Source organism: Tarenaya hassleriana, unplaced genomic scaffold (assembly GCF_000463585.1).
Source record: "Tarenaya hassleriana unplaced genomic scaffold, ASM46358v1 Cleome1, whole genome shotgun sequence".
Classification (NCBI taxonomy): domain Eukaryota; kingdom Viridiplantae; phylum Streptophyta; class Magnoliopsida; order Brassicales; family Cleomaceae; genus Tarenaya; species Tarenaya hassleriana.
In genome coordinates this window covers 8,185,693-8,194,098 of record NW_010960187.1, presented here as the reverse complement: position 1 = coordinate 8,194,098, position 8,406 = coordinate 8,185,693, and the positions used below count along the sequence as shown (strand labels likewise).

Sequence of the window (8,406 nt, the reverse complement as noted above, 5' to 3'; positions counted from 1 at the left end):
TTCAATCTTTGAATCTCAAGAAATACATGATATATATACATATATACGTACATATATATATGTATGTATGTATGTGTTCAGTAAGTCTTTACAATAGGCAATACATGGTATGGTATCTGCGGTATTTAACGTCCTGTGACAGCAGTGATGCTGGCATTGTTGATAGAGGCTTTTCTGGAACTCCTGTCAGAGGATTCAGCGTCCGAAACACCTTTTCTTGCGATAAAAGCAGGCTGTTTCGGCTCAGGAAGATCCGAATTCTCGTTACTTAGCATCCAAATCACTGTCGAAACGCTTGGCCTGTCGTTCGCGAGTTCTTGCACGCACAGCAGCGATATATGCACGCATCTACGTATTTCCTTTTCGAAACCCTCATCATAGACGGCAGGATCAGCTAGTTCAGAAGCTTTCCCTTCATTCCAAAGCTTCCATGCCTGAAAAGATCTACCTTTAAGGCTGAGAAAAACGCTCGGTATCACAGAACATAATCTCGGTACCGATGAGTTTCAGACTTACATACGCCAAGAGGTTCGTGGTCTCCTCGTCTTTGTGGAAACTCGAGCTTCTTCTTCCGCTGATAATCTCTAACAGTATGACCCCTAAGCTGAAAACATCGGATTTCTCCGAAAATAGCCCTTCCATTGCGTATTCAGGTGACATATATCCGCTGTTGCATAATGAAGGGTTTATTTCTTGTTTATAGCGGATCATTGTGGAAGAGATCGATGTATATGTTGTTGGAATGGAATTTACTTACTAAGTTCCAACAACCCTTCTGGTATTGGCTGCTTCATCTTCATTCCCATGGAAAATCCTAGCTAGCCCGAAATCAGATATCTTCGGATTCAGATGTTCATCTAACAAGATGTTGCTCGGTTTCAGATCCCTGTGTATGATCCTCAGTCTTGAATCTCGGTGAAGATACAACAGGCCTCTGCAAATTCCTTCCATTATGCGAAATCGTGTCTTCCAGTGAAGAAGTTTCTGCTTCAACGGATCTATATGCCAAAAAAACCGAACATTAGCTTCTGTTATAGACCAACCTCTTAACTCCAAGAACAGTTTGACTTACCGAAAAGATAGGAGTCGAGGCTTTTCTTTGGCATGAACTCATAAACTAACAGTCTTTCTTCTCCTTCGATGCAGCAGCCGAGCAACCTCACCAGATTCCGGTGTTGCAGTTTAGAAATCACCACCACCTCGTTCACGAGTTCCTCGAGTCCTTGCCCTGATGCCCGTGAGAGCCTCTTCACTGCTATTTCTTGCCCTTCTTCCATTTTCCCCTGAAACATAAGTATCGATAAGTTATATATATATGCATATGTATCACTTGATATATGCAAGTTGAAAATGTACATTCTTACCTTGTAAACGGGACCGAAGCCTCCTTGACCGATCTTATTCGCGAGGGCGAAATCGTCGGTAGCTGCAGCTAGAACTTGAAACTCGAATAGTGGAAGATCTTTCAGCTTAGCTTGATTTATAAGGTGAGCCTGAGTTGGATTACCCGACGAAAACGCTTCCATTCTCTCAAATACCAGCTTCGCTTTTCTATCTTTCTCGGCCTCTGGTGAGTCACAGAGTAAAACCAGTGATGGAATCAAAGGCACAATCAAAAGTAACAGTTCAGTCTATGCAAAATATGGATCCAACACCATTGATGGAACTCTGACCTCTACGCTTTGTAGCTTTCCTCCTCGCGAAAAGAATGCAGAAGACGATGATAAATGTGCCGCCAATCACTGGTATTGTTACCACAACTGGCAGTTTGTTCGGTTTTTCTATGAGGAGAAAGGCAAATCCATTAGAAAAACCTACAGGTGACGTTGAAAACTGTATAATTCCAAAGATTATACTTACTGATTTCTGAATTAGCGAGACGGATTTGAAGATCAATGCCGTTAACCCGAAATTCCTGCATGTCGAATAAGCTTCCTGTCCAGAACATGCATCCATATCCTCTGTCGAATGTGTAAGCTGTACAAGAACAGTTCTGCAAACAACTTCTCGGGCATTCTTGTTCGTTAGCGTCAGATCTCTGCGTAGAGTTTGGAGCTTTCATCTTCTTCAGACGCAGAAATCCGTCTTCTTCCCCTCCATTACCATTCCCGTTGTTTCGTCTTTCGCATTTCAAAGGAGCCCTCCGTCTGCATCCACTAGTCCAGTTTCCTCTATTCCACTCTGTATAGTTCTTTGGTTCAAACCCTTTAATGCATCTGCACAAGGGTTTCCTCCGAGGGTTGCAGCTCGCGAACTGGCCACATTTACCGAATTCATCACACTCGGTTTTTGGAAGCTTTAACTCAACGCTCCAATTCTTCTTCTCTTCGTTCCAAGATTTCTGAGATATATACCCTTCATGATCCAGCTTGAAATGATACTTACCCGAATCATTGGCATATGAAACAGATACCTTTCCTTGATTGTCATTGTTAAGGGCGAATTCATTGAGGAAAAGACCCGTATCCACATCCGGAAAACCGATGAATATCTGACCATTCCACGGGCCAGTTCGCCACACGGCAACACCATCTTTCCAGATGAAAACTTCTGGAAGCGGATCAGCAGCAAGACCTGCCGTATAGTTTCCGGGGGAAGGATCAGAAGGGCTTTTCCAGGAAGTGATCTTGATGGTTCTTCCTGTTCTCGCGTCTGATTCAAGCACCATTCTCGGCAAGTAGGAATCGCTAGGGTTCCTGAAGCTCTCCCAGAAGAATTCACCGTCGTTTTCGGTGCCTTGCAACACAAGGTTCCCTGTATCGAGAAGCTGAGCCCAGGTGGAATTTGCAGAGGCTGATACCGAGACGTTGGTTGACCAGAAAACCCGTCTCCGACCGTCCATAACCACGAGATTACCATCTTCAGACATTGAAACAACTCCAGACATGTCTTCGACGGGGTTGTCTTTGTTTGCAACCCACACAACTGTTTGTACAGGAATGTTGTTGTACCAAATTCCGGCATATCTGCCCGTGGAATCGACAGGGCTGAAGAAACCGAACATGAACATTCCTTTGTCGGAGACTATAGTTTCCGAATCTTTGATCGGAGTAGAGAACGTGATCCTGTCCACTGCAAAGCAAGAACTTGAAAGAAGAAGAAGAAGAAGAAGAATGAAAGTATTCATGATTCTTTTTATGAACTCGAAAGGAATACCTTTGAACTGTGTTTGTTCATATAATATTGTCTTACGTGTAATACCGTAATTGGAAAGGGCGATGCGCCCGTTTTTAGGTTGCGGTCTTTTGTATTGCAATGATATTTGTGTATAATAACTTTGACTAATCTGGTGAATTTGCAACGAGGGGAGATGTAGACTTTGACATTTCCGAAGTTTTATATTTCGTATTGGTAATCGATTATCGTTTGAAATTATGATGCAAATATAAAGTTTCAACGCTCATGAAACATCAACCGATGAATAAAAATGCTTAATCTTTTGTTTTTTTTTTCAGGGGCTGAGACATGCCGGTCCATGCAATGCATCAAGATTTTCTGGTTTTAGTATTTGACGTCAATGTTTTGACAAAATACTAACCTCAAAACGAAAACGTGACGTGACGAAGTTTCCCTTCTTCTTCTTCATCAGTTACCGACCCACAATACATATATATATATATATATATATATATATATACGAGGATTGAAATTCTTGAAACAGATCATACCGATGAATCCGTGAATCATTTGCACTGATGAACCCTAGCTCTCGCAAGATTACAACCATGGAAGCTCTCAGAGTTTCAGAGGAGAATATATATATATATATATATAAGGAAATAAAACAAAACCCTTCTTTCTACCAATCCGCAGTTTTAAGTGTCGGAAGATTTCTTTCAGATTTGAATGTAAGAACAAAATCTTGTCTCGAAGAACTGATAGAACAATTCCTCTTGCGGAGATAGAACTTATGTTCGGACGCCTTGATTCCATGTTTCGTTGAGGAACATTTACGATGACTCATACGCCACGTCACTTCGGTCACCGTGTCATCATTTCTTGCAAATCTATGACGTAACGTATGAGTCATCATCTGACGTGGCACGACGAGACGGTAATGACGTGTCGCCTGAGTGGCCAATGAGGTGGAGAAAAAAAAAAAGGAGAACAAAACATTTGCTATGCAAGTTGGAAAAGTAAAGGATGCAACTTGGATATTTCGTTTGTATTCATGTATATGGAAAATATCGCATTTTCAAGGAAACTTTTTGGAATAATAAGCCAATAAATTCAAGGCACGGGCCTATCATAAGCTTATATATTTTATTTTTAAAATGTATAATTATTTGATGAAATTATAATATATATTGACGCATATATGATCAATCGTAATTTAAGATTCATTGAACAAATTAACGGTTATATAGAAATTTAAAGTTTTACAATTATAATTAGAAATTTAGTATATTAAAATGATAAATTTTTTCCCATTGCATTGAATTAATTAGGTATTTATATTTATAACTGAATGTAATTACCGATGGCTAAACCGAAGTTTCCCAAATAAAATCCAACTTGCTTTCTGCAACTGTCTCTCACTTTAACTACTACAGCAAGAAAAGTCAATAATGGTGCCCCTCTGATTGTTTTTTTTTTTTTTTGGCAATTATTCCACTTACCCACTTCGTACGACGAGACGAAGACTCCATTGACAAACGTCGCGTCACCTTCTTCATAGTCTTCCCACTGAAAATATCTCTCCACTTTCTCTGTCTCCAGACATTGCAGAGAGAGAATCTGAAACCATACATTGATTCTGAGTCTCTCTCTTCTGACAGCTTCGTCACGATCATGTCTCCTTCTCTTCTTGTTCTTGTTCTGTTTTGCTTCTCTTTTCCTCTCTGTTTCTCCAAGGACACGATCACGTCCTCGACCCAGATCAAAGATTCTGATTCGGATTCCCTCGTCTCCAACGATGGAACCTTCAGGTTCGGTTTCTTCAGCCCAGGTAATTCCGCAAGTCGTTACGTCGGGATCTGGTACGACAAGATTCCTAAGCAAACTGTTGTTTGGGTGGCAAACAAGAACATACCCGTCAACGACTCTTCCGGCGTTGTTTCCATGTCCGAAGACGGGAATTTGGTCGTCACGGATGGTCGAAAACGCGTTCTCTGGTCCACGAACGTCACTGTTCCGGTTTCCGGTAATGCCACTTGGGTTCAGCTCCAAGATACAGGGAACCTTGTGCTGCAAGATAACAGAAACAATGGCGAGATCTTGTGGGAGAGTTTCAAGCATCCTTACGATTCGTTCTTACCGAGAATGACCCTCGGAACCGACGCGAAAACGAGATCGAACATAAAGCTCACATCTTGGAAAAGCCCTTCTGACCCATCCGTCGGAATCTACACCGCAGGTGTCGAGCCTCTTACCTTTCCAGAGCTTCTCATCTGGAAAAACGAGGTCCCCGTATGGCGAAGCGGCCCGTGGAATGGTCAAGTCTTCATCGGTTTACCGGATATGGAGTCGCTGCTATTTCTTGACGGGTTTAACCTAAACAACGATAATCAAGGAACTGTGACCATGTCGTATGCAAACAACTCCTTCATGTACCATTTCAACTTGGATTCAGAAGGAAACATCTTCCAGAAGGATTGGAGCAAAGATAAGCAAGATTGGAGGATCGGGGTAAAGTTTCCATCCACGAACTGCGATTCTTACAGTAAATGCGGCCAGTTCGCGAGCTGCAGCAACAGAGATAACCCACCTTGCAGATGCGTTAAAGGATTCGAGGCGAGAAACGCGACGGAGTGGAACAGCGGGAACTGGACCAATGGATGCAAGAGAAGGGTCCCGTTACAGTGCGAAGGACAAAACGACGGAAGCCGTCGTGGAGGCAAAGCGGATAAGTTTCTGAAACTGCAGAAGATGAAAGTGCCCATCTCAGCACTTCGGTCCGAGGCCAACGAGCAAACCTGCCCCAAGATTTGTCTGCAGAGCTGTTCTTGTACGGCTTACGCTTATGACAGAGGAATCGGCTGCATGCTTTGGAATGGAAGCTTACTTGACATGCAAGCTTTCTTGGGCAGCGGCATCGATCTCAATATCCGTCTCGCAAATTCAGAATTCAGTGAGCATTTCTACAGCTTGTTTTCTTTTCTTTTCTTGATTTCCACCCGGTTTCTTACTAATCAGAAATGGTTTTTCGCAATACCTATGACAGAAAAACCGAACTATCAACCAGTTATAGTCGCTGTCTCTGTAATTGGAGGTGTCTTTACTCTTGTCGTCTGCTTTCTCTTAGCATGTCGGAAGATCACTGCCAAGCCTAAAGGTACGAGTTTCACAGATCATACACTTAATCGTAAGACCGCCTCTAATGATGTTTTCAATCTGATTATGTAAAAGCAGCGGAGAAAGACAGTGATGCAAAGCTGCTGTTCGAGAGAATGGAAGCACTTACAAGCGGTAACGTGAATGCTAGAGCCAACCTTATGAACCAAGCCAAGCTGAAAGAGTTACCTCTATTCGAGTTTCAAGTATTAGCTTCAGCTACTGACAATTTCGCTATCACGAATAAGCTCGGGCAAGGAGGATTCGGTCCTGTTTACAAGGTTAGAGAAACATGTTTATAACCCAAAACCCAAAACCGTAAATCCTAAAACTTAGGTACTTGAGGGTTTCAGGGAAAGTTACCCGAGGGGCAGGAGATCGCTGTGAAGAGACTCTCACGGGCATCGGGGCAAGGACTGGAAGAACTCATGAACGAGGTGGTCGTGATTTCGAAGCTGCAACACCGGAATCTGGTGAGATTGCTTGGCTGCTGCATCGAAGGAGAAGAAAGGATGTTGGTTTATGAGTTCATGCCAAAGAAAAGCCTCGACTCTTACCTTTTCAGTAACTTCATTGTTCACTTAACTCAGTTCAATCTGATTTTTTAAGGTCACCATTTCGGGTTTCGGTTTAAATTCAGTCGTTAAAAGACTTTGGTGTTATATTCTGTGTGATCCAGATATGAAGAAGCAGATGCTTCTTGATTGGAAGACACGATTCAGCATAATGGAAGGAATTTGCAGAGGTCTCTTGTATCTTCACAGAGATTCCAGGCTGAGGATCATACACAGAGATCTAAAGGCAAGTAATATCTTGTTAGACGAACATATGAACCCGAAAATCTCGGATTTCGGGCTTGCGAGGGTTTTCCGAGGTAACGAAGATGAAGCCAACACCCGAAGAGTTGTCGGAACCTAGTAAGTTACCTCATCCTCCATCTTTTATTGACGTTGTTCAATGACTTTCAGGTTATAACCAACAGAAATTTCTGTTTTTGCAGCGGATACATGTCACCCGAATACGCAATGGAAGGGCTGTTTTCAGAGAAATCCGACGTTTTCAGCTTAGGGGTCATACTGTTGGAGATTATCAGCGGGAGAAGAAACTCGAGCTTTCACAAAGACGAGAAAGCCTCGAACCTTTTAGCTCATGTAAAGTCTTTTGCTTAACCCGAGTCTCTTGTATAAGATCCCGTCTTTAACCATTCATAGCTTTACCCGAATTTCGGCCGCCTTTTTACAGGCGTGGAAGTTGTGGAACGACGGAGAGGCAACCGCACTTGCGGATCCCGAAATCTACGAGGAGAGATTCGAGAAGGAGATACGGAGATGCGTGCAGATAGGACTTTTGTGCGTGCAAGAAGTTGCGAACGACAGGCCGAACGTCTCGACGGTGATTTGGATGCTCGGGAACGAGAACGCGGACCTCTCTGACCCGAAGCAGCCAGCGTTTATAACGAGACGGGGAGCTTCAGAGGGTGAATCCTCCGAGCAAAGTGACCAGAAAGCATCCATTAACAACGTAAGCCTGACTGCAGTCACAGGACGTTAATATATAATCCATCCATTGTGCAAATGCATGGCCATGCAATATAAGAATGTATGCATTGCATTGTATGTATTCTTTGAAAAACACTTAAACTGAGGCCAGCGCAAGTTATGTTTATATGGTAAATGTCTTAATGTGACATATATATAAATCAAGGATTCAATGTTGATGAAATTATGCATAATGTCATGGTTGCCTTAATCTAGTTATACGTCATCCCTATAAATATTGTAGTTTGGATAAAAAAAAAAGAAAAAGGAAAATTACAAGAGAAACAGAAACATAAACCTCAAAAACCTGATGAACAATCACAAGAACATGAACAATGGATAAGATGATGTAAGAGCAAACAGATGGGGAGATCGTACCACGAATTCACATGTTATTTACACAAACAGTTCTTTAGGAAACCAAATCCTTCAAGAGCAACAAGACAATGGATTCCCACTTAGACAACACAAGTTAAACTTTAACACAGAACCGAAGACTTACACGACGAGAACATGATCAGAACAGAAGAAGAACACGAACCCTGTTCAAAGGATGACTTCCGTTTTTTCCGATGTCTTTATGAAGCTCTTTCCC

The 8,406-nt window shown here is 42.3% G+C and overlaps 3 protein-coding genes across 6 annotated transcripts in view; 1 reads left to right on the top strand and 2 right to left on the bottom strand.

Annotated features, from left to right (window-relative positions):
• On the bottom strand, positions 1 to 4,060 carry LOC104819002 (G-type lectin S-receptor-like serine/threonine-protein kinase At1g11330). Of its 3 annotated transcripts, XM_010548868.1 has the most exons (8): positions 3,669 to 4,060; positions 1,861 to 3,072; positions 1,674 to 1,781; positions 1,365 to 1,567; positions 1,073 to 1,283; positions 758 to 998; positions 517 to 667; positions 1 to 434 (listed from the first exon to the last, which is right to left on the bottom strand). In XM_010548868.1, the coding sequence occupies exons 1-8, from the start codon at positions 3,685 to 3,687 to the stop codon at positions 126 to 128; spliced, it is 2,454 nt and encodes an 817-aa protein (XP_010547170.1). In that variant the 5' UTR covers positions 3,688 to 4,060; the 3' UTR covers positions 1 to 125. The 3 variants fall into 3 exon arrangements, with proteins under 3 accessions (XP_010547170.1, XP_010547161.1, XP_010547177.1); XM_010548859.1 differs by lacking the exon at positions 3,669 to 4,060 and having other exon boundaries at positions 1,861 to 3,505; XM_010548875.2 differs by lacking the exon at positions 3,669 to 4,060 and having other exon boundaries at positions 292 to 434; positions 521 to 667; positions 1,861 to 3,505.
• A 456-nt stretch (positions 4,061 to 4,516) lies between these two features.
• On the top strand, positions 4,517 to 8,005 carry LOC104818988 (G-type lectin S-receptor-like serine/threonine-protein kinase At1g11330). 2 transcript variants are annotated; one of them, XM_010548839.2, is made up of 7 exons: positions 4,517 to 6,070; positions 6,164 to 6,274; positions 6,349 to 6,554; positions 6,627 to 6,837; positions 6,953 to 7,190; positions 7,274 to 7,424; positions 7,516 to 8,005. In XM_010548839.2, the coding sequence occupies exons 1-7, from the start codon at positions 4,792 to 4,794 to the stop codon at positions 7,822 to 7,824; spliced, it is 2,505 nt and encodes an 834-aa protein (XP_010547141.1). In that variant the 5' UTR covers positions 4,517 to 4,791; the 3' UTR covers positions 7,825 to 8,005. The 2 variants fall into 2 exon arrangements, with proteins under 2 accessions (XP_010547141.1, XP_010547149.1); XM_010548847.2 differs by having other exon boundaries at positions 4,521 to 6,070; positions 6,352 to 6,554.
• Positions 8,006 to 8,122: 117 nt separating this feature from the next.
• The window catches only part of LOC104818978 (universal stress protein PHOS32-like), a 1,901-nt gene continuing 1,617 nt past the window's right edge, over positions 8,123 to 8,406 (bottom strand). Inside the window, exon 2 of the mRNA XM_010548827.1 lies at positions 8,123 to 8,406. The gene's annotated coding sequence lies outside the window, so the exon portion shown is untranslated.

What these genes read in the sequence shown, in the direction of transcription:
- LOC104819002 (XM_010548859.1), bottom strand. Translation starts at nt 3,127, where the DNA reads ATGAATACTTTCATTCTTCTTCTTCTTCTTCTTCTTTCAAGTTCTTGC. An exon ending in GCTTCGGTCCCGTTTACAAG is followed by an intron (nt 1,284 to 1,364) that starts GTAAGAATGTAC and finishes CTTATGTTTCAG; the next exon opens with GGGAAAATGGAAGAAGGGCA. An exon ending in CCACGAACCTCTTGGCGTAT is followed by an intron (nt 435 to 516) that starts GTAAGTCTGAAA and finishes AGATCTTTTCAG; the next exon opens with GCATGGAAGCTTTGGAATGA.
- LOC104818988 (XM_010548839.2), top strand. Translation starts at nt 4,792, where the DNA reads ATGTCTCCTTCTCTTCTTGTTCTTGTTCTGTTTTGCTTCTCTTTTCCT. An exon ending in TCTCGCAAATTCAGAATTCA is followed by an intron (nt 6,071 to 6,163) that starts GTGAGCATTTCT and finishes TACCTATGACAG; the next exon opens with AAAAACCGAACTATCAACCA. An exon ending in GATTCGGTCCTGTTTACAAG is followed by an intron (nt 6,555 to 6,626) that starts GTTAGAGAAACA and finishes TGAGGGTTTCAG; the next exon opens with GGAAAGTTACCCGAGGGGCA.